Source organism: Camelus bactrianus, chromosome 10, assembly GCF_048773025.1.
Source record: "Camelus bactrianus isolate YW-2024 breed Bactrian camel chromosome 10, ASM4877302v1, whole genome shotgun sequence".
Classification (NCBI taxonomy): domain Eukaryota; kingdom Metazoa; phylum Chordata; class Mammalia; order Artiodactyla; family Camelidae; genus Camelus; species Camelus bactrianus.
Window position 1 is genome coordinate 17,202,128 of NC_133548.1, and position 26,334 is coordinate 17,228,461.

The 26,334-nt window shown below is 38.5% G+C and overlaps 1 protein-coding gene across 1 annotated transcript in view; it reads right to left on the minus strand.

The window, feature by feature from the left end:
* Positions 1-26,334, minus strand: part of HSD17B12 (hydroxysteroid 17-beta dehydrogenase 12) — a 135,289-nt gene that overhangs the window by 82,350 nt on the left and 26,605 nt on the right. Inside the window, exon 2 of the mRNA XM_074372147.1 lies at positions 1,959-2,005. Coding sequence (XP_074228248.1) covers positions 1,959-2,005 — 47 coding nt within the window. The remainder of the gene's footprint in view (positions 1-1,958; positions 2,006-26,334) is intronic.

The following is a 26,334-nucleotide window of genomic DNA, read 5'->3' on the forward strand; positions in this document are numbered from 1 at the left end:
AGTGCTCAGTAAATGCTGCACAGAATGAACAAAATTTACAGAAATGTGGTTTCCAACCCAGACACACCATAAATATAGAGAGAGGCAGAAGAAAAAAAAAAACACTGATATACACAAAACGTTTTAGTGAACTCTTCCAGACAGTATATAAGTGAGAATAAATTAGGTGCTACAAACTGTGTAATTTAGTAAACTAATTTTCCAGCCTTAATACCCAAAGTCAACTTTTATTAAGTAATGGGTGGCACTGCAAATGAGAAGATATGGAAGACTATTTTTTATAAAAATAACTAGGATTGGCAGTAATTTGCTGAATTAATCTGCTATAAAACCACTAAAATACCCATGAATACAGACTGATAATTTTTTTAAAAATTAATGGGGGAGGAAGAATAAGGAAAAGCTCTTATTTATAGAAAAATATCATCTAATATAGATGTAGAAGGAAAGATATCATTTTTTTAAAAATCACCACTTTTAACCACCATGGTAATAACTAATTCAGGCAAAAAATCATCAACAGATACGGGTGGAAGATTGTTGGGAAATGAGATATTCATAGGTCTCAAAGTACCACCCCACAGATTTCTTATTAATCACAAAGGGGAAAATGTACTTTCATAAGGAGAATTATGGTGGACAGCATATTAATAAATGATTTATCTTAATGTAATCAATAAAGAACAAATAGACCTCTTGTGTCTCCTGATAAGGTAAACTCAAAGGGATACAGTATCACTTGCGTAGCATTCCTGCTAAAAAAAAAAAAAGTTTAACCTCAATCTAATTATGAGGAAACAGACAAATCCAAGGTGAGAAATCTACAAAACAACTGGCCTGGATTTTTCAAAAATGCCAGTTATAAAAGAAAAAAGGAAAAAAACTAAAAAGGAGGCTAGGGAACTCTTCCAGTTAAGAGACGTGATATCTAAATGCAACACATAATCCTTAAAAGGATCTTGAAACAAAGAAAGGGGCTCTATAAAAGATGTTATTGGACAATTGGGAAACTTGCTTATGGGCTGTATATTATATGGTATTATTGTGTCAAGTTAAACTCCCTGTGTGTGACCACTGTACTGTGGTTATAGTGATGAATGTTCTAGTTCTCAGGAGATTCACACAGGAATATTTAAGAGTGAATTGTTACGCTGTAACTCACAAATGGTCCAGCCAAGTTATAATTATAATGATAAAGTTAAATTTGACAAAATGTTAATAATTTGGTAAATCCAGGTAAAGGGTATATGGGTGTTCATTGTATTCTTCTTGCAACTTTTCTGTAGTTTTCATATTCAAAACAAAAAGCTAGGAAAACAAAGGATTTTTTCTTAATACTTTTGATATGACACTTGAGAGATTCAATGGATCTGCGAGGTTCTTCATCACAATCAGGCAACATCAGTGGTGCCTTTACAGAACTGGAAGGCAGGCAGGTCTGCCTTAACAGCACTGCCAAGGCTCCTGCTTTGTACAATGGTCTTCAAGCTATTACAGTTTCCTATCCTTTAATTACACTATAGAGAACCTGAATCCTTTGCCTGTGACTGTCATTATCAGTCAATCACAGTCCTTCTTGTGACAATGATACCACCGACTTGTCTGGAGATATAACCATCCTAAAAATACATCTACCTTTTGGAAAATAATTCAAAAAATCAACATTAAAAACTGAGGACTGTCCATAATTATACAATATAAAATAAAATTACATTAAAATTTTCATAACCCCAACTTACCAGGATTAAAAAATTTTACATTCTACACAAAAATTTGCGTTAAAATTGTGTTTAGGCAAACATAGTATCTCTGACAAGGCAGAGACAAATTACATCTACTGTATTAGGTAACACTATGTTTGTACTTTTAACTTCAAAAATCAAAACTACTGTAAGAGATTATTCTATATTTGTTCTTATATTTGTATACCAAAAAGACTGGTCTTGAAAATTACATACCTCTTCTGCATATGATTTTCCAATTCCATCAGTACTACCTGTAACAACTGAGAAAAGAAAAAAATAACAGTTTAGTTTAAGAATTACAATGAAGGCAGAGTTGGGGGTGGGGAAGAATTACAATGTATAACTGATCATAGGACCCACCAATTAGACACAAGAGGATCTGTATAATAGAGTTGACCCTGGAGTAACATAGGTTTGAACTGAGAGGGTCTACTTATACACAGATTTTTTTCCAATAAATACATACTATAGTACTACATGATCCAAGGTTGGTTGAATCCCCTGATGCAAAACCTTGCATGCGGAACCTTGGATATTGAGAGCCATCTCTAAAGTTAGACTTGGATTTTCCACTGCTTGGAGTCTGTGCCCCTAACCCCCCATGCTGTTCAAGGATCAACTGCACTTTGAGGTTGGAAGGCTGAACTGGTATCACATGGCTCAAAGCTCCAATCTTCTAACCACATGGTTGGTGTTTCTGGCAGGACCAGCCCCCATCTTGAAGTTCTGTAGGGTCCCATTTTGAGTGACCTCATTAGTATAAATTATCAGAGCCCAGCATGAGTAACAAAGACACTCCTGTCACTGAGGAAATTCCAAGGATTTAGATACTCCCTCCCAGGAACCAGGGACAAAGGCCAGTCAAATTCTTTATTATACAACAATCACTGTGACTGAAAAAATGTATTACCCAATGTGGAGCTGACTGGCACTCTCTGGAGTCATAAAACCCCACCACCACCGAGCTCTCTGGGTACCTGGAGCTGACTGACACCTTAACCCCTAACCCCACTGCAGGACCCTTTGCATACCCGCATTTCTGCAAGATATCTTCTCTTGATGTGTGTTTACCCTAACAAAGCTAAACTGCCCCAAGAAATAGCCCAACTCACAATACCCTAGGCAGACAGGCCTCACATCCTGCCCTTATCAGAGTTGTAAATCCTACTGTCCAGAAAAGTCCCTGACAGATCTTACAACCCATCAGGTACCTGTGCATGAACTGATCATGAAGCCCCTACTCCTTGTGTGTACAGCCCCCTCCCCCTCCCCAAAAAGATGCTGTACGTCCACTCTCGGCTCACACAGGTACCTCTCAACTGTGTGGCCTGCTGTTGCCTATAGCAGCATCCTTATTAAACTTTCCTAAACTTTCCTCGGTCTCTGGAAATTCTTTTACCAACCTGGGTCACTGCGTTGTGTCTCACAACATCCACTACTGAACCAAACAGTATAGTACATTTCCTTTCCTAATCAACATTTTTCTTTTACTGGAGTTAAAACGGCCTTTTTCTTACATTTGTGGGAGTTTTCTTTTAAAATATCCTCTCATTCTCTAACAGCTTCCCAATCTAATTTTCTGCACAATCAACCCCATCAATTTGTTCATTCTTTCTTTCCTTAGAGATCACCCTCACAGACCACTCTTGCTTTTAGCCTACTCCAGCCTAGAACAGATGCTCTGTGGCAGAGCCACTGATCTAGAACATAATCTTGGGAATTCCCTTGCACTCTCTCTGAGACAGGAAGGGGGCAGGGCACAGCCATTCAAGGAATAGCACAGCAATTAACACCAGAATGGCAAAAGATTCAAACCCAGTAGGCCTTGAGGCTCAAGACTTGGGAGATTTGACTTCTAGTAGACCTTGAGCTTCATTATACACCCATTGTAATATATTAGCATGGTGAATAACATGCCCACAGGCGCCATCACAGTCCCAAGGCTAGCCAGAAAAGGTCAAAGAGTGGGAAATGGCCAACCTCCTGAGAATCCCAGCCCCTTCCCCAGGCTAGTTAGACTGGCCCTTACACTTATTAGCATATGAAGCCACTGAGCCCATAAAAACGTGGCCTCTGTCTCCTCTCTCTCCCTCTTTGAGATGGCCCACACTCTGTCTGTGGAGTGTGTATCGACTTTTACTCTGAGCACACAACCCCAACACCTCGTGGCCTTTCTCTTGCCTTATGATGTATCTCTGAATAAATCTACCTTTCTCAACTGTGGCTCGCTCTTGAATTCTTTCCTGCGAGAAGCCAAGGACCCACACTTGGCAGGGCACGTCCCAGGGGCTCAACCAAAGCCTGGGACATGCCTCTCCTCACACCCCACATCTGTTTTTCCTGCATCATCTTTAAGATACTGTTCTATTCCCTCATTATGGAGCACTTCCACCAGTAGCTTTTCAAAAAAAGATGCATAAAGATATATTTTGTAAACATTTTGAAAAATAATTTTTAAAGTTTAGAACAGTTTTAGACTTACCAAAAAAAAAAAAAAAAAAAGATAATACAGATTGTTCCCTACACTCCAAGCCAGTTTCTCCTGTTACTAACATTTTACATTGTTATGGTAAATTTGTCACAATTAATGAACCAATAATGATATATGATTATTAACTAAAGTTCGTTTTTTTTTCAGCTTGTCTTGTTACTGAATGTCCTTCTGTTCTAGGATGCCATCCAGAATATCATATCAAATTTAGTTATCATCTCTTCATGTGACAGTTCAAGAAGCAAAAATTTTTAATTATTTATATCTTTAAAAATATAATCTATATTTTAACCCCACAGGTAATAGTTTAACTAGGGCAGAGGCAGAATGTCACCTGCCATCAGTAAACAAAGGATGTTGTTGGCCATCAAACCATCAGCCACTGCAGCCACCCCCAACTGTGCACCCTGAGGGGATTCAGGATGGAGAAAAACAGGATACTGGTCCTAGATAGTCAAGGTGCATATTAAAGGAATGAGTTCAAAGAGCCCAGGCTCTTGCACCCTCCCATGCAAAGGAAAGTGCTAAATTCATTCACTCGAGATGTCGGGTATTCTTTAATTAACAGTAATCTTTTCATGTTCCAACTACCTGGTTTTTGTTGCAAAAAAACTCCTATATATCCTGGCTCCGCCCTTACCTCTTCAGAACAGTCCGGCAGAGCTCTCTGAGGCTGTCTCCCATGCTTAGGTCCACAGTATGTCAACTAAATAAAGCATACTGCTATACTATGTATAACTGAATCACCATGCTGTGCACCAGAAACTAACACAACATTGTAAATCAACTTTATATACTTCAGTTTTTAAAAAATTCTCAATGTTTAGGTTGTGTATTTTTTTTCAGTCAACACTAGGTATAGATTCTAAACAGGAGATGATTTTTAAGAAAAAATTAAAAACTCTCCATTTTCTTCTAGCGCCAGTAATGTTTAAAAACTTTCGTCATTCTGATTTCAGACAACTTGTATATGACCTGCTCTTTTGTCACTGGGGTATTTAGGATTATTACTTCATCTTTAGGACTCTGTCACGCTAGCAGAGCTTGGAGTGGATGTGCTTCCTTTCAGTGGTGCTAGGCACTGATGGGCCTTAAAATTCATGACCTTCAATTTTGGTAATTTTCTTACATATTAATACTCTAATAATTTCTTCCCCACATTTTTCTCTAGAATTTCTATTAATCAGAGTTTGGACGTTATATAGTTTCTCTATTAATTTTTTCTTGTTTACTTTCCTGGAAATGTCTTCAACCTTTATCTTCCAAACTTTCTATTGACTTTGTAAACTTAGGTTGTCAATTTTTAATTTTGAAGCACTCTTCTCTAAGTCTGATTGCTCTTACTCTCTTTTTCAAGCAGCATCTTGTTCTTACAACAGATCCATTATATCTTCTTATCTCTGAGGACATTAATTAGACTTTGTTTATATATTTACACTTTCTTCTACTCTTCTACTCTGTTTCCTCTGAGTTCCTTTTGATCAATCTGCCTCATCTTGGAGGCAATAACATGGTGATTAGTGTGCTTGGGTAGGATGACTATACTGTAGCCCTCGCTAGAGGGTAATCAATGGGCAAACCAGCTTTTTCATTAGGGAATCCACAAGTCAGTATCTGTATTTTCTCTAGGACCCTTCAGTATCTCTTAAGCATCTCCCAATTTTCAGTCTTCTGGCTGCTGGGTAGTTGGGCAGCTATTAGTTTGTAGACTTTTCACTCAACCCCTGTTTCTCAGTCTGGTATCTCACCTCTGCCCTCTTCTGTGCCCAATTTCCCAGAGTCTCAAGCACATCTAGTTCAGTGTCCTTCCCCACCCCTGTCTTTTGAGATACCTGATACTTCCAATTCCTGTCCTTTTCTGGGGTCCAAGGCAAACTTGCCTTCTTCCTAAGGGTGGACCATCTGTGAGCACTCAGGTTTCTGGTCTGTGAAGTCAGTTACCACTCTTCCAAGTTTATTTGCTGTCACTGAGGATGAGAGATTTCAGAAGTTCCCTAGTTTCATCAAAATGGTGCTTTCTGTTTCTTATTCTCCTAATTATTAGAGAAGATTTCCAAGAGATAAAAAGGCTAGAAATACTGTTACTTGGCTATTTTAGAACTGGAAGTTCCCCAAGGGCCCTCTTAAATATATTATATACTAAAGTAGACTAACTTTAGTTGAGACTAAGATATTAAACACACTTCTCAAAAGATTTAGCTTTATGTTCCTAGCAAGAACATTTTCGTATCAGCTCCTTCTAGTAACTATCAAATTTAAATCAAACTTAGTTTTTAGAAACTACTATGTGCATAGCTACAGAGAATACAATGATGTATAAGATCCAGTGGGGCTATCAGGCGTTCCATAAATCACCCATTTCATGGTTAGGACTTAAAATATTAAGCAGAAGTAATATGACTTTAAATTTTACAAAAATTAAAAATTTAGCCTCTGATCTTTTTAGAAAGATAAAAATATCACTTTTCCATATTCCAGAACCAAATCCAGCACCGTATAGTTACACATAAGTCAGATACTACCTCACAAGTATTTTTTTTTTCTGAGAAAACAGAAAAGCATAAAAATTATTTTTATGGGCACAAAGAAATAAAAAAATAAAATTGGAAACCCAGAGCCTCTCTTAGTCATCTCTATAAGCACCACTGCACTTCTGTAATAATCGGAGTCATCTACAACGGCCAGGCAATGGGGGATCAGGTATCATTTCCCTAGCAAAGGAAATGACAAATTTCTTTAGTTCTCTAAGTCAGATGGTAGGTAATGTGTTTGAATAATGTACAAACACGACCAAGTCATCTGTTAAACTTCAGTCAATTATAAAAGTTTTACTTGATGCCAAAAAATGTTTGTTTATTTAAGACAGAGAGGGATGGGGACAAGGATTTGTCCTGCTTTCTGCCTTTAAAGATATATTCTTTGCAGTCTTAAAATGTTTTAAAATAATGTATAATAACAATTAGTTTTATTATATATGGTTTGGAGAATGGTCTTTACAGAATAAATAGCCAGAGCTCTGATTATGAACATCTAGTAGTAAACATAACAGTTTATTTAGAGAATGGTGCTAACCTCAGATTGTAGTAAGATGCTGTGACCAACACAAGCAAAGCTAGTGGACAACAGGGAGGCTTATTCAGCTAATTCAGGCAAAAGGGTAAAAAGGGGAAAGAGAAAGTTTTGTGTGTGGTTTTTAAGGAAACTGCTGTACTCACTATCTAAATTTCCTGTGATTGGGAGAGGGTATAGCTCAGTGGTAGAGTGCATGCTCAGCATGCACAAGGTCTGGGGTTCAATCTCCAGTACCTCCATTAAAAAATAAATAAGCCTAATTACCCCCCAAAAATAAAACAAATAAATAAAAAACAAATGTCCTGTGATTAAAAATACTTACTTGCAATTGTCACAAAACAATACAAAACCTCCTACCAAATAAACAAAATCTTATCAACAACAACAAAAAAGATACATTCTTTGCTTAAAAGTTACATGTCTTCCAACAGTAATAGCAGAGAGAGCAGCTCCTAGTTGGATAGCAAAAAATCCCCTAATTATGTTCAATAATTTTTATTTCTATAAAATAATAGTGTGATTCTCACTATTAAAATGATTCCATATTATCTGGGTAGTCAGCCAACTCTTCATTAACTTTGGGAAGCTAATTAAAGCGTATCATCTTGAATCAAAAGTCTTTTGGCAGCTGCTTCTGGGGGCGTTGAGAAAACACAGGTAAGAGGTTACTATTTTTTATTCTTCTTACTGTTGGTATTTTTTAACCATGTGCGTGTATTGCCTTTCCAAAAAAAGAAATCCTTTCCTACTATGAATAGAAAGATAGGGTAAACTGATCTAGCAGACCTTCACCTATTCCAGTTTCCCAAAAATGAGTGTAGCAATGCTTAAATCAGTGTTTCCTAAGGTCACAATGTTTTCTTAAAACTGATTTTTAAAAAATAAAGTTTGAAAGAAAATTTAATTACTAGACTACTATTTACTTAATTATTTGATTATTGTAAAGGACCCATTGTTTCAATTAATTTAAATAGAATATCAGTGTATCCTAATATATACTATATATTTATCTAGTATATATATAAAATATTAAAATTTTAAAAGTCATCAATGCAGTATCTAAGATCATCTCTTGGCTGGTCTTCTGGGAAACTATCTAAACACTATCACCCTCATGTATCTACCACCTTGTAATGAAAACCAAATGAAACAAAGACCAATTTCCAAATCATCCAAATTCAAAGTACTGCTTGTTTTTTGAGGTTTCTTAAAATTAAAAAATTAGCACTCAAAATCACACTGAAAGAAGATGCAATGTGCAAAAACAACCCTGGGGACCCATCCTTCTTATGTTACAGACACACACGGGCCAGAGCCTGCTAACTGTCTCCCTCCATACCCAACCTTTCCTTCCTTCTTGGCAGCAATCATAGCCTGAAATACAGCCTCCCTAGCAGCTAGGTGTGGCCTTGTGATAAAATAAGATGCAAGCAGTGCTGTGAGGGACTTTGAGAAAGGCTGCTTAAAGGAGTGACTCAGCAGGGAGAGACCCCTTTTTGTCCTTCATCTAACCAATTCAAAAATGATGGCTGTAGCTCCCGCAGCCTTGAACCATAAAGTAACCTTGAGGGTAGAAGCCACAGGCTAAGGTGAAGAAATGTACTATAGAAATCAAGGACTCAGGTGACTCCATGGAATTTCTATGCCAGTTTTTTCAACCAAAGATTTCCTTTTTTTTTTTTTTTTTTTTTACTGCTTACCACAGAGACTCATACATACACAAAAAGTCTGTCTAGTCTTCTTTAAACCGGGTGGAAAATAAACTTCTATATTGTTCAAGTCACTATTATAGGCCCAGAAAAGCAAGAGTAAGCTGTCAGTAAATGGTTAAAACAAAATACGTAGTATTGATAAAAGAAATTGTCAATGCTGAGGTATGGGGAAGTCATTCTGGCTTATACTTGAGTTAACTTGAGTTTTATGCTAACTGCAACTGCCTGTTTATGGCCTAGTGAACATATATTGTGCACCTCCTTTAATTATTAAAGAAAAGGGTGCAATGACCAGAAATAAAGAATGTCCACGTTAAAAATAAAGATTAAACACCTCCCTTCCTGGGATGCCAATGCTGGTACTTCTTTCATGGTAAGACTCCCTCCCCAGGTGTCAAGGCCATACTGACTCACTATGTACATGCTGGCCTGGTTTTTTTTTGAAACCTTGAAGAAATGTATCCCTGCCTTGTTTAATGTTCTTTCTTCTGACAAGATACAGAACTGTGCTGAAAACCATGCTTCTCGGGAGCAGTTTCTCAAGAGTTATCAGAGAGGCTGTGTCCCGGGCTATAGTCCTCAGGTTGGCTCAAATAAAACTCTTTTCTATTCTTATTGTTGATTGTTTATTGGTTATTTTCATCAATAGCATTCACACCATTTTAGGACTTAATTGTTCAAGGTACTTTGTTGATACCATCCAGTTAAGTCTCACAACAGCTCTCACCCCAGTTCTAAGCCATCATCCCAACACACAAGGACATCAGCAACAACCCTTTCGCTTCCTTCTCACTCAATTCATGCAATACACAGCTAAGAATGATCTTTCTCCAACACCATTTTTATGATCCCATTCTTTCATCAAGAAGTGACAGTGATAGCACAGTGATAAGATATTGAACTATGTTCAATATCTTATAATAACCTTTAATGAAAAAAATGAAAACAAATCTATGAATGTATATCCATCACTGGGACATTGTGCCATACACAAGAAATTGACACATCGTAACTGATGGTACTTCAATTTAAAAAAAAAGTGACAGTATTTCCCTATTGCCAATTATATAAAACCTGGAACACAAACCTACTCATGTCTCTGCATTACCACCACCTGGGGCTACCAGCATTCCTCTCCTACAAGAATTACTGTAACAGTCTTCTAACTCATGCACCTGCTCCCTTTCTTATTCCTCCCCAATTCACTATCCACACTGCAGCCAAGTGATCATTCCAAAGGGCAAATCAGACATCGTTTTCCTGCTGGAAACCTGTCAATGGGTTCCCACTGCCCTTATGCTTTACAAGGTCTTCCCTGAGCTGACCTCACCTCCCATCACTTTCCTCCTACCACTCACTGCCCAGGTCATGCTGAAATGCTTCCAGTTCCTACAAGGTAACATGCTCTCTCTTCACAAATGCTATTCCCTCTACTCTCAATTTCACTTCAACCAGCATCTCTCTCCCATCCCTGAGGTCTTGAACATCCCCTCTCCCTTAAGCTTCCATTGACCTCTAGCTTGCAGGCTATCATAGGTCTCTGGCCCCATAGTACTCTGTACTTGCCCTACACGACATTCATCATACAGGTTTCCATAAGGGCCTGGGTCACCACAGTCCAAGCGCTAGCACAGTGCCTGGCAAAAAGCAGATGACGAATGAATGAGTAAATGAATAAAAAACTAGCCTCTTACAACACTCCCCACTACTTTATCCACCCTTTTTAGAAATCATGTCCAATCACCTAGTATATACAACCCCACAGACTCTGCAACCCACCTCAACATCAAGAATCAGTGATCTAAAATTTTAAGAAATATAACAGAGAGAAGTTTAACTTCGTTTCTGATGAATCTGTAGATACACACTTTGAAAGGATTCTGAGGCTGTCCTTAAAAAGAGATGATTTTCAAATGCTAGAGAGAACTACTTCACTCATAATGCGGTGCCAGGGTGGATGTGAAGTGAACAAACCCAAAGCAAGATTAGGGGAAGGGGAGAGGAATCACTTTGGTTTAGCAAAGCACACCAAATTACCAAAGTAGTGTCTGTTCTCTGTTCTTATCATTAAGATCTGCTTCCTCGGTTAACACTTGGTGTTCTCAGATTCCATTCTGCTATGGAATAAGTGGATAAGTTAAGGTATTATTCAACAACACTCAAAAAAAAGCTACAGGTATCGCCCACCCATAACCCAGTAGCCCCAGGTATTACCCACAACTGTTTGGGCTGTGACAGTACATAGGATGGCCAGGGGCAGAACGAGGTGGAAGGAGAGAAAGGAGGGGGAAAAGGGGATTTTGAAAGGCTTATGTTTTCATATATAAATATAACACCAGAAACCAAATTCAGAAGCCTTTGAGAAGATGGAAACTGACAACTATAAAGAATATCCCAACTTGGCACCCAGAAGTGTCTAGCTTGTTACAGATTATATAAAACACTGGCAACTGACCAGGGTTCAGCTTCCAGATTTTATACAGTCAACAAAAAATACTTTAGTTTGTGTAGGTTAAAAATATTCTACTCTTTTTGTCCTCAACTTGCTAGGAACAAATATTTTTAGTAAGAACCCAATCAACCTCATCAAAATCAAACATCAAAAATAGACTAGAGGAACACTGAAAGCAAACATGCTATTTTTAGCTCTTCTGTCTATTCCCAGCCACAACCCACCAAATTCTGACTGCAGAGCCCATGCAGAAGAGCTTAGTTATTCCAGGCAGGTTCCTTCTCATGACCCCCCTTTTTCTTTCCCTGCCCTGAACACCTGAATGCAGAGATGATTGATTAAAGATTAATACTGCCCCAAACCATGACAGCTGCCTTTCCTCTGAGTGCTTTTGGGGGGGTGGGGAGAATAGAAAATGACAGAGCTTGCATCAGTATTCCTCTCAGGGATCTATTACATGGAAAGAAAATTGCTATTTCAATTCCCTTTTCTTGCTAAAAATAGCAGTCTCAATTGATTCAGGCAAACCGGGAACCAGCTTAGCAGGGCTGAATTTAGAAACCACTGAAGTCCCCAAGAGCAAATGCTAACGTAGTCTAACACATGCCAGCTCATATTTAACAAAGAACAAAGAAGAGAGGCATGCAGCCTGCAAGTTAATAAAACAGCAGCAACTTCCTGCATTTTTATTACAGAGAAGCAGTGAAAGTGATGCAAAATAAGAAAAGACAACTGGAACTTGTCCTCCCCATCATATTTTAATAAAAAATAATTTTACAGGAAAAAAAAATCAGATTATCCATCAACCCTGATATTGTGGGCGTTTCCCACAAGCTCGTGGTTTGGGGAAATACACATATCTTTTCAAGCCCAGTATATTACTATGAAAAGAAAAGGCCCAGTTTACAAATATGCTACCCCAGTACTACACAGGCCCCCTCTCCCACTAAGTCCTCCTGGGTTCCCTACTGAACAGCCCTCTCTTACCCTTCCCACCTCTTCTCTTGACCCAACCAAATACTGCGGCCAGTTATAATCTGCCACTTAAAAAATTATCAAACAAAACAAAACAGCAGTCAAAGCACCTCTAGGTTCAGAACAGAGAAAAGGAAGAAATTACACAAAGCAGGATCTGCTTAAGGCTGCTAATCCCCTGGGCTGACTTCCAGGCAAGGCTGTGTAATACATTCCAGTGGCACTGAAACCCCAAAATATCTTCAGTTTACTTGGTTAACTGAAAACCTCACCAGATAACAATTCATTTCAGTTAATGCCACATCTTCTTTAAAAGTACAAACCCTTGTATGAGAATTAAAAGGCTATCAATCTTTGTGCCTTAGGGTGATTCAGTGGATTCAAACTGCTTTGTGGTTTCGTTGGGGAATACCCAGAACGTGAGGGTAATGTGGAAAGGGCCTCATGAGAGTAGGAATTCTGACCAGGAACAAAGGGGTTACTAGTTCCAGATCACAGGCCTGCTAAGACACCACAGTGCAAAACCTTTAAGTTTTTGCCATTTTAGTACAAAAGGAGTATGTGAAGTGGTTAAGAATATGGGTGCTAAAATCAGACGAGCAAGGTTCAAGTCTAGGTTCAAAGGCCAACGCCGCCATCTATCAGAAGTTAGTTAACCTCTATCATCTCAGTTTCTTTACGTATAAAGTGAAGACAACGCTATCTGTCCCACAGAGTTATTGTAAAGATTCAATAAAACAATGTTAATAATAGCACCCACCATTCTGGACTGAGAACTGGAGAACCACGCAACGTATACAATAGACTTAGCACGGAATTTAGCACATTGTAAATTTTCAATAAATGTTAGCAATAGACAATGAGTACTAGAAAGTGGAAGGGGTACAGAACAGAAAATTAAGAAGCTACCAAGGTTCGCTATGACACCAAAAGTACATGCAACTAAAGAAAAAATAGGCAAGCTGGACCTCATCAAAACTAAAAATTTTTGTACATCACAGGGCAGTATCAAGAGAATAAAAAGACAAACCAAATAACGGGAGAAAATATTTGCAAATCATATATCTAATAAGGGTCCAATATCCAAAACATATAAAGATTTCCTACAGCTCAACAACAAAGAGACAACCTAATATTAAGGCAAGACTTGTATAGATACTTATCTAAAGAAGATTACAAATGGCTAGCAAGCACATGAAAAAAACGTTCAACATCATTACGGAAACACAAATTAAAACTGCAATGACGAACTAGTTTGGCCATAATTTTAAAAAAGGGGGGAAATAATAATTGTTAGTGAGGATATGGAGAAAGTGGAGCCATCATACATTGCTGGTGGGAATGCAAAATGGTATAGCCACTGAGGAAAACGGTTTCGTGGCTCCTCGAAGAAATAAACATAATTTACCATGTAACCCATTAATTCCACTTCTAGGTATATACTCAAAAGAACTGAAGAACTGGCATTCAAACAGAAACTTACATATTAATGTTTGTAGCAAGCGCTATTCATAATAGCCAAAAGGTGGAAACGACCCACATGTCCATCAACTGAAGAACGGATAAGCAAAATGTGGTCTATCTATACAATGGAACATTACTCAGCCATAAAAAGGAATGAATTAGTGACATATTTTGAACGTAAGTGAACCTTATGTATAAGCACTATGCTAAGCGAAAGGAGCCAGATACAAAAGGTCACACACTGTATGATTCACTTACTTGAAACATCCAGAATAGGTAAATCCAGAGAAAGAAAGATTAGTGGTTGCCAGGAGCTGGGAAAAAGGAATGGAGAGTGACTGCTTGGCTTGATATGGTATTTCCTTCTGAGGTGATAAAAATGTGTTGGAACCAGATAGAAGTGATGGTTGCACAACATTGTGAATGCACTAAATCCCACTGAATTGTACACTTTAAAATGGTTAATAGTTAATTTTATGTTATGAGAACTTTACCTCAATTTTAAAAAATCTCTTTTAAAACAGTTTGTAAAGATTAGCTTCTCACCAATGGCTAACAAAGGAAATTGCTATTTCTCTTGCTGCGTCATCCCTTGAATTCAGGAAGTAAAATTCAGTCAACACATCATTCAATTTACACAACAGAAGGCAGAGGAACCTACATTTGGATGGCTCCTGTGGGTAGACCAGCCCTTTTACATGTATCCAAATTTATGGAGGCCCTAACACGTGCCAAACACAGGAGAAAGCACTGTACAGACACTGTTTTAATTGTCCCAATACTCTATTAGATAAAATTAGTAGTTGCCCTAGCAACTATGTGAGGGTTTTAGATAATAAATCTTATCATAGTATCTAATTTTACAAATAAAGAAACCATCTCAGAGACATTTAGTGATTTGCCAATGTTCACATCATTCTAACTCTAATCCCCAGAACATGAACCACACCGACTTATAAACTTGGAACAACCTAAAACGGTCACATTTAGCACTGAATCATGGTGCACACACAAATACTCCAAAGAGTCCCTTGCTCATTAATCTGATGATGCAGAATCCAACTTTATTTTTCACTTAACCAGCCAATCTGCCTGATGTTTCCCAAATATAACATGCCAGGGAATTGGCCATATGTTGTACCCAAGTCACTCCTCATTATCGAGAACGACATTTCTCTATTCTCCACCCGATCAGCCACCTTCCAAAAACCTGAACTTCTAAGCTTTACTGACCACAACAATCATTAAGTCTGGTTGGTTATGTGACCTCTAGGATACCAAAGCCTAATTTGATTTAGGCTAATTTCTTATTATTTGAGGCTAAATAATGTACACAAGTTCAAAATATCTGGAAGCAAAGAAATAGAACAGAAGTTCTCTGACTTTTTAACTGATTAATTAGCTCATGAAATGAGACAAGGAAAGAGAGTGAGTGGATGGCACAGTTGCAAGATTCTTATCTCTGATCTGTTATATAATTAATCCTGGCTTCATTTTCTTCTTAATGTGAAGTAGATAACATTCAAATGACAACTGTCCCAGTCCATGTAACTGTTTTATATTCAACATCAAACATAACATGCCCTCTATGCCTATGTAAGAAATTTACATCTCGTAAATGCCTACAGACTTGAAGTTACTTCAATAGGTCCAAACTGGAACAGCCCTTTAGCTCAAAATAAGGAATACTAGTTCTTGACATATGATTATACACATTTAACTGGTAGAATAGTAACTAAATCAAACACTTCCTTAGTTTATAAACAGTATGCAAACATGTTAGCAGGACATATCATCTATTAATGAGTGTCCTTGAAAATACAACTCAGGCCTGATAAAAGTGAAAGAGCTATATTGGAATCTACTTGGCAATTCTAATAATTAACTTTTTATAACACTAAACATATGAAACAATCTGCATAGTAGATCCTAATATTGTAAAAACACATTTATGTTGGTATAAAAGTCATATTTATACCATGGACATATTTAGTTGCAGGAACAAGTATGGATACATTGTACACTGAAATACTGACAGTCTTTGCTTTGGGTACTATGGTCACAGGGAACTGTCTTCTTTGTGCTTAACTTTCATATTTCTACAAGGAACACATTACTCATGCAGTTTGAAACAAAGATTTTAAAAAGATTAAAATTTATAATTTCAAATATAAAAAATCCATGTGGCAGGTAGGGGTAGGTGGGGTGAGAGTCAGACTTGGAGGGAGAAGACATCTTCTGCCTGTCCAGCAGGAAGCTTCTTTGCTTCTGAGGCTTTCTGGTCCCCCACAGCATCCCCAGCACCCAAGCCAGCCAGGTTCTTTTCCGTCAGCCGCCAGCATCTCCAGCTGTGTCTCTTGGCAGCTTTCTGTCCAAGGTCAGCTGCTTAGCCACTGTTCTCTTGGTCCAATCCAAGAAGACACTAAATTACCTGGGGAGTCACAAAGGTATTTCCTTTATGTCATCTGAGGAAATGAGGCCAGGTGTACAGTCCACAGTGGGAGACAACCGCGATCATTACATTCATTCAACAAATGCTGATTGGGTGCCTACCACGTGACAGACATCATCTTTCAGGTCAAGCAACCTCGCATTCAAGGACAATAAACTAAGTCATCCTCTTCCAATCCACTCCTCTAGCATTTTTTTTTTAATAAGACCACAGCAAGGAAGTTATCTTTGATACAGATATAAACCATAAACTCCTCCTGTGGCAAGATTATAAAAGTTCCAAGTCTGAGAACACGACTTCCTTGATCCATCGATAAGCTCGTACATACTAACAAATGTCCAAGTAATTATCTGTGACTCATTTAGATTCTTAATTGAGTTCCTGAGTCTTTAATCACACTCTGTAGCATCCATTCCCATCCCCCAAAGGAAATAAAGGCTGCAGCACATAGAAACTGTTTAACTGCAATATTACTGTCTCGCTGCACTTTTTAAAAATACATTTTAAATCAACTGTACTTCAATAAAAAGCAAACAAACAACCCATTTAAAACATGGGCAGAAGAACTGAACAGACATTCTTCCAAAAGAGGAAATGCAGATGGCCAACAGGAACAGGAAAAGCTGCTCAACATCACCAATGTCAGGGAAATGCAACTTTGTATTTTCCAACTTTTTGCTAAAAACTTTGCTCAGTGCATCTATACTCCTCTGGAGTTCTCTGAATATCTTCCCCATCATTACTTTAAACTCTTTCTTGGAAAAACTACGTATCTCATCACTTATTTCTTCTTCTGGGATTTTATCTTGTGCCTTGGCCTGGAAGATATTCCTCTACCACCTCATATTGTCTTTCTATTTGTATTTTTAGGTAGCTTAGTTACGTTTCTTGACCTTGGAGAAGTGGCTCTCTGTGGGAGACGTCCTATGTGTCCCAGCAGTACAGTTCTCTCGTCACACAAGGGCCAGGGTCCAGCCAATGCCAGTGTAGAGTCTGCCCTGTGTTTGTGGATTCCTTCCACAAGCTTTGGGATTGCTGTTTTCTTATTTCTTATTTGGTATCTGCCCCTGGTGGATGAGGCTGGACTAGAGGCTTATGCAGGTTTCCTGGTAGGAGGAGCCAGTGCCTGCCCACTGCTGGGTAAAGCTCGGTCCTACACCTCTGGTGGGTAGAGCCATGTCTAGAGGCCTTTGTGGCTTAGGAAGTCTCCTGATGGGTGGGGCTATGTTCCCACCCTGTATGTTGTTTGGCCTGAGGCTTCCCTATAGGCTGTTGGGTAGGGCTAGGTCTTGGCGCTAATGATCCAATCAAGATGTCAGCCTCCAGGAAAGCTCATGTAGATTAACACTCCCAGAATGTCCGCCACCAGCTTTTATGTCCCCTGAGTGAGCCGTAGCTGTACACCATGTCCCCAGGAGACCCTCCAAATCCAGCAGGCAGGTCTGGCCCAGGTTCCCATGAAATCACTGCCTCTGCCCTTGGACCTGGTGCAGGCGAGATTCTGCATTCATTCCAAAGAATGAAGTCTCTGTTTACCCCAGTCCCACAGGGCTCCTGGAATTAAGCCCCACTGGCTTTCAAAACCAGGCGTCCTTGGTTCTCCTCCACCCAATGCCAGAACCCCGGGCTGGAGAGCCTGACATAGGGCTCAGGTCTCTCACTCCTGTGGGAGGGCCTCTGCAACTTAATTATTCTTCAGCTTGTGGTTCGCCCAGCCAGGGGATAATGGGACCCAATTATATCTTGAGCACTTCCCACCTACTGTCCCGCTGTGGTTCCTTCTTTATGTTTCCAGTTGAAGATCTTTTTTGTTGGTTTCAGTCTTTTTTCTCAATGGTTGTTTAACAGTCATTTGTGGTTTTGTTGTAGTCACGAGGAGAGGCAAGCTCATGGTCCTACTCTAATAATTAATTTCTTTCTAATGGACTGAATTTTTATACACCAAGGTATATATATATACATGAGAGAGAGAGAGGGGGGGGGGGGGGTCTAGTTTAGATTATTTGGTTTATTTCAACCTAACTTATCCAGTTTAAGCTTTCAACAATATTCTTGAGGTAAGAAGTGGGTAAATTCCTCCGAAACAAAGAGATGCTGGATCTTAGTCACTCTGATAAATAAATCCCTCCTCACTAAGAAAACTATTCTGCTTTCAAACCACCAGGTTTATCACCGTAACACTACAATGAAGTCATATTTTGAGCCAGAGTCTCCTAGTGAATAATTTCTTCTTCAAGAATCAAATACTTCCCTAGACCTAAATGTTGACGCTTCGGCCAAAGAGGCCTCACTCCATCCCTAGGTACTGTACACCTAGGAGAGATCAGGTTCATGTATTTGTCATGCCTGACTCAGGTCTGGTCAAGAACTTCAAAACAGCCTCCCCAAAAGATAGTTTGATAAACAACTTATGATATGTATCTGGAAGGCTGGCTAGTATCAACAACAAATCTGAGGGAAAATGAAGAACGCTAATCTATTCTCTCCAGTAGTTCCCCCCAACACACACATCCCTGAAGAGCCAAAACCACAGAAGCACAGCTCCCTCCTGTCAGACAACATCTGGCTGGAACTCTTTCTACTTTTTAGGAAAACTCAAGACTGCCAATGAAATTATGCTAAGTAACTTGACGACTATCACACTTTTCAAAATTAAGACTCAATGCGATACATTTTCAACCCAATCTTTTTAAAGGTGCTTCATGTAATCCAATACTATTTTCCTCAGTTATGGAGACTATATTCTGCATAAAATAGTGGTGAGCTGACTAGCAGTCAGGAAAGCTGTATGCTGATCCTGGTTCTGCTAGCTCAGTGAACCTGGGCCACTAATTAACATTTCTGAGCCTCAGTTTCAGATTCTGTTAAGTGTACTCACATATTAAATGAATGGCCAAGACCCTATGATTCCATGACTGTGATGAACATAAAGTCATAGCAATGACTTCTTTCTCACCTTTAATTATTCAAACGAATACACATTCACAAATTTTAGAAACAGGAGAAGTCAAGTCAGAGCTATGGCTTAAGATAATAAAATAGATCTACATACAGCTAGCTCATCTTTAGAAATTCAAGACAGAAAGAACATGAATAACGGAGTCAAAAAACCTTTTCATTATTTTCAACTTTTCTTCCACAGAACTTTAGCAAGAAAGGTGGAAAACTTGAGGCTTGTTTTATAACTTTATCTCACCTGTGAACCACTAGGGTTCTGGAGGTGGTAAAGACCAGTGAAATAATTCTCTCCTTGTCATTTGAAGCCTGCTTTATTCAAGTTCATGGAGAAGCCCTTGTCCCAGATGCAGTGGTTAGGTAGCAAGTACAGCTGTCTGGGAGCATCATGGAATCAAAGGATGCACACTCTCTTCCCTCCAAGAAGCTACCTCTTACAAATAGAACTTCTTACAAAAAGCTGATCTAAAATGCAATCTTATGTACTTGTCAGTGGTCTCATTTATTTACTTACACCTCTTTTTATTCTGCAAAGGAACTGTGGAAACTCAATGGTCTCTGGTGAAAGTTTCCACAACTTTCTCCAAGGTAAATTATTTAACAGAGTCTTACTGCCTGAACTAGCGCTGGAAAAGAGAAAGAATAAGGTCTCTGATGTCTGAAGTTAAAGTTGTGTTATTTACTGACCTACTCACCTATCTTACAGGAATGTGGAAGCATTAATACCATCCACTATGTAATGTTTTAAAAATACCTTCAATTCCTCACAAGATTAGGATTCCTCACTGCTAAACTCATAAATTCGAATAGATGTACAGTAGCTTTCGTTTGTCTTAATTGGTCATTGATCCTTAAGAAACAAGGGCATCTGAAGCAATTCTTTAAATGTCACGCCTTTCCATGCCATCTGCTGGCCCTTACTAACTTAATGCTCTATTGCCTTTCCCTTTTAGTTTTTCAGAATGAACATGACCTTTAAGATGCTGGTTTATTTGCAGCATTGTTTGCAATAGCAAAACTGAAACCATTCAACAATAAAGGACCACTAAATAAATTATATATAATATACAATTGAAGAATATAATGTATATGTATATAGTAGTTATATAGTATACAATTATGGTATACATAGTAATATATAGTATATCCATATATGTATACTAGTATGTTATATGTACAATATCTGTATTATATATCATAGTTTATCAATACAATGGAAACACAGTACAGCTACCAAAAATTATAGCATCAAAGAACAGCTATCGGTAGCAAAAGGTATCTATATTGCTAAGTGAAGACAAATTAGAGAAAAACTGTGATGAGCAAAATTGTATTCGTTTTAACAATATTTGTTCCTCCTAAAGACCCTTAGTTGGAATTTCTAATGACCATTATCTAATGATGAGCCAAAAGCAGCTTATCAAAAACCTAGTGTATAAATAAGCCAATTCCCAGATACATCAATAGGAATAAGAAGTACCATTGCTATCCTGTGTATAATAGACACATGTATGTGTATGCTTGTATGTATGTTGGAAAAAGTCTAAAACGTCATATATAGACCAAGAAGTTGATGGTAGTTACCTGTAGGTAGAACACTGTGAGTAATTTTTATTTCCATTGTTTTATTTGGCTATATTTTCTAATTTTTCTGTAATAATTAAATGTATTTCTTATAGAATTTTTTATAAAGTTTAAAATTCAAATAAAATTATATCCTGTAAGTGCTAGCATAAACAGAATTATACCACGGAAGCCCCTACGTGGTTACTGCCACAGTGAGATAGTCTGTTTTAATTCAGTTAGCATTTAAGGCCTAGGATTGAAAAGCACTATTTTAATAAACTCAGGCTTTCTGGAAATGAAACAAAATAAGGAACTGAACCTATTCGACAACTTCTGGAGAAGTGGATAGAGAAGTGCCCACTGTACACTCACTGCTTCAGTCCACCTCTCCTGACCTGAGACCCAGACAGGTACAGTGAGGAAAACACAGAGAAACAGGACTGACCAAAGGCCAAAAGGGTGCAAAGGCAGAGAGAAGGGAATTACTGTGGATTTTCTACTGTTTTACCTGTTTTAAAACCAAGTACTGGAGAAAGACATTTGTAAAAATTAGGCATTGAAGTGACGGTTTATTCTCTGAGGGTAATTTATATCAACAAAGTGCCTTATAATCATGAGTTACTTCTCTAGCACGCTAAAGAGTCAAATAGACTCAAAGTTCCCCCAAAGTTGCCTCTAAATTGGATCCTCCCCAGAGCCTTCTACTCAGATTTCATTTAAAGACAACAGGGCCACCTTTGGTGAATTAGCTGATACCATGTAATGTAAGAATAATTAAGGAAACATCTACTGAAACTAGTGAGGACTGCTGCAATATTTTACATTGAATTTGTTGCCTGTGGGCCTTTAACAGGCCACAGTCTTCTCTGTCATGTGCTACCTGACGACCCAATTGTCACCATCACGGAGAATAAGCATGACATTGTCTCATGACCGAGTCTTCAATATGAAATATATATAAGCAAGTTTACCCATGAGGTAATGACTGTGGTCTCACACTTAATATTATATAAATAAAATCTGTTTTCTGAATAATTATGTAAAGCAAACTCCCCAATTAACTTAATAGAAGACTTAAGAATGTTCTCAGAATGTAAACATCCCCACCTACTTTAGCTATTTTTATAAATTTGTATTTTCTTACACCAGGTTCTCTAAAGAGTGGACCACACCAGTATTCTGAAAGACTGGCAGCTTCTAATTTGAGATGGAATGTGTACAAGAAACCAGGTGGAAATTTTAACAGACAGGCCATGTCATAACATTTGTTCTAGTTAGCACCTAAATGTGCTTAATCTCGGAAACTCAGTCCATCAGAAGGCCACTTTTGAAGCTCCGAAATTCCTTCTTCATTTAATTCATGAGATAACCTAGTGAAGAAACAAACAAACAAAAAGACACTCTCTCCATGAGCAAAGGATTCTAATGGCACCTGCTGAGGAAGGTGTATGCTTGAGGCTTAGCAGTGGGAAGACTGTGGAGTATGACAGAGTTCTGGACCAAATCACACCCAACAGTAAGCTGAGTTGCAGAAATTGGGGGTAGCAATGTTTATATGAGCCACCTCATGCCCAACACGTGCCCTTGATTTCTCCTTTCTTCCTTTGCTCAGTATTTAGGAGTTCAACCTACTTACATCCCGTTAGCATTTCTCTCATCTACTCAGTCCTCTGGACTAAAGTATGAGATGTTATCTCTCTCGTTGCCTCTTTCCTTGTTGTTCTCAAAGACAAATAACCCTGGTCCAAGTTACTTCACTACCTCAATGCACTTGTCTATAAAGTGGCAACAGTAATAGTACTTAACTCAGAGATTAGGATATGAATATGGATATCGAATCCTTACAACAGTTCCTGGCACATAATTAGCATTATATGTGCTAATTATACATATCAGCCATTATGTTTTATTATTATTACCATTTAGAACAATGTTTGATAACAAAGCACCATATACTAGTATCATTGTTGTCTGAAGTATCTGACTGCTCACTGCAATACAAAGTGAGAATAATAATAACACAGAAAAAATTAAATTTAGAAACTTTACAAAAATCTTGCAATCATGGTTCCTGACGACTTGATGACTAACACAGCACCCTTACTGAAAGCCCACTTTGGGGCGGGCACCTCCATCCTTTCTCAGGTGTATTGTGCCTTTCTCTAGCCTTCATTTACTAAAACTCTGTTGTTCTCTTATGACCTAATTTAAATGGGCCTTCCTTTATAAGGCTTTTTCTGAGGTCAACCTTCTAGTATTCTACTGAAGAAGGCGATGTTCTGTGGGAGTTCAGCATGTGCTCTGGTTGGCTGGGTGGGTCCGTGGATGTGAGTTTTGGTGTATCTGTGGGAAAGGGTGAGCTACCAGCATCCTTCTCCTCCGCCATCTTGGTCCCGAGTCCACCTTCTAGTATTCTAATAACTTTCATTTTTATTTTGTTTATTCTGTTTTCTCTCTAGTTAGAATAAAAGCTTCATGAGGATAGGGGCTGTTATATTTTATTTATGGATAAATCCCTGTGCCTAGAATCGTACCTGGCATATAGTAAATCTTCAATAAATATTACTGAATGAATATTCAATCCGGACGGCCCCAGACCTCTTGTCAGATAAATAAATCCCTATCTGTTTAAGCCACCAGAGTCAGGTATTCTGTTCCGTACAGCTGAAGCCATTCCTGGCTGCCAAAGCACTATAGAGTAGAATCCTCTTCGGGTATTTGTTATTATCACTGTCACTGCTGTAACTGTGATCATAAATATAACTAGCATTTATCATGTGCTTACTATGTTCTGGGCATGATGGTCCACATCCTTAGCGTAGCGCTAAATAAGCACCATCTTTTTTTAACCTGTACAGTCAGTACCTTCTGAGATACATACCAGTTTTGCAGATGAAGAACCTGAGGCTCAGAGAAGCCAAATAATTTACCCAAGATAACAGAACAAGGAACCGACAAGCACAAGTTGTAAACCCAAATTTCTGGCTCCGAGGTCTACACTCTTACCCAGTAAACCACACAGCCATGTCTGTGAAACAGCCACATATAAATCTTCTCTCCTTAAAATAACTATAAGCTCTCTAAGTCAGGAAGCCTGTTTTCCAAGCCCTGGTATCTACCAGAGCAATTAAGACGTTAGGACCTGAAGTAAGCTCAGGAATAAACATTCATTAAAGAGATGGACGAGTGAATACCAAGCCTGCTTTGGACGGCTAAACCTTTATAAAACTGAGACATGAGAATACATTGTTTAAAAAACTGAATTTTCTGTATTTATGAGTGGCCCCTTGCTTTCTCTTGATTGCAGGGATTCTCTCTCTGCCGTCATTGCATCTGCCACTCACCCATCTAGGATTTTAAAAAAGGGCCTCCTATTGGTGTTGTTCGTATTTAGATAGTGATGGACTTATTTTCAACACAAACCAATAGGCTTTCTGCCATGTATAGTAACTCCTGGGCCCTGAGGCAGCTATTGCTCATGCAAAATAATGCCAGTCCCTAGTTGGGCAAGACAAGTAAATAAACACAGACACCGCATACAAGTACATGCATAAAATAATATATCTGGAGAAGGCAGCCCAAAACCGGAGGGACCCATGAAGAGAATCTCCAATGCACGCGTTCCTCCTTCCCTCCTTGCCTACAGCTCAGTGATCTGCAACGGTCTCCCCATAATAGATAATGAGCAGAGATGCGTAAGCAGCTGCAGCCAGATGAATGAACTGTGTGATGCTGAAAATCTGTGAATTGAAGTATCTAATACGTGAATTGAAATAAAAAGCATTCTCCACCTCCAAACAGTTGTGTGAACAAATCAAAGGGAAAAGAAAAGAGTTGGAGGGAAAATGAGACAAAGAACAAAATCTGGTCGGTGTGACACATTTATAAAACTGATGGCCTGTCAGCAAGACACTGATGAATATTTTTGCAGGATAAAAATGGCAACCCAGTGTCTAAAAATAACTCCCTGCGCTGCAGACCTGTCTGGTTCAGCTACACCACTGGAATACAAACAGCCTCACTCACCAGTACATTTTGACTCAAGGTTTCACAAAGGAAAAACTGAATGTTTTGTTAGCAAGAGAACATATTTTATGTGGTTTTAAATCAGTTATGCTCTCTGTATAATATACATTTGAAGCTGAATTTGTTTAGATGAGTTTCATTTACTAAAAAAAAAGGTAAAACCAATGGTAATAGCAATAAACCATTAATTTACCTTATATAGAAGATTATCTCCTGCCAGCCCAATTAGAGTAAAATAGAGCAGCATCATGGCCGTCTTGTGATAATAGCCCAAAATCGTAATTTGAAAATAAAATCATGAAGTATTTCCTAAGACCTGCTGACTTGAATGGCAGATCTAGTCAAAATGCTATCTCCAGACGACTCTGGAGATGGGGTGAAAAACCTATTATCTCATTTTGCATCTGAACTCTACAATAAAAAGCTGTTAGCTCAAATGGAAAAGTGAAGTTAGTATCCTTCACAAGCAGCACTTTAATCCGTCAGATGCATTCACCTTCCTCAGTCCTGCATTATAGAGTTAGGATTCTGGTCTCAGCTAAACCCTGGTTTCAACACTAAAATTACAGACCTCTGGAAGGCTCTCCCAGAACATTTTGATTACTATCAAGCCACCATTTTTAATACTAAAAATGAATGAACTCTCCCTAACAATAAAATATGAATAACAAATGACACATGATTTTTTATGACCACACCCAGTTGGAATAAATAGGAAAAAGAAAAAAAAAAACCCACACTGACATTTTTCAGGAACCAATGAAGTTTTCACAACACATACAACAAACACTGCCTAACTCTTGAAAGTATTCAGTTGTGCTACTAATTTCACAGTAAATGGCTACACATTAAACTATAGATATCCTCTGGTACACAACCATATGCTTCGTTGTACCCTGTGTCTCCATCTAAATAGTGGCAAAGTTTCCAAATGAATTAAGGGGGAAAAAAAAAAGCACATGAAACCAGCCATAAGATGAAAACAATTTCATTTGGGGGAGTTTTTATTATCATTGATCGTATTCTCATAGTAAGCATCACAAATTTAATAGCAGTCAAAGCAAAACTCTTGATTCCCCCTTCAAGCTTGCTCCTCTCTCAGATTCCCCATGGGACCACCCATTCAGTTACTCAAGCCAAAAGCCTAGAAATCAGCTTTGACTCTTCTTTCCCACATCCTGTAGCCAATACACCCACAAGACCTGTCTACTCTCTCAAATACATACCATGAACAAGCACTTCTCACCCCCTAAAGCACCGTACCGTAGTTCAAGGCACCACCATTCTCATCTCCCCTAGATGACTGCAAGACTCCTTAGTGCCCATCCAGCTCCCACACAGCGGCCAGAGTCCAGTCTAGTGGCCACTCTAGTCAGTCACCACACAGTGGCCAGAGTCTTCTTTACACATCACATCCTATACAC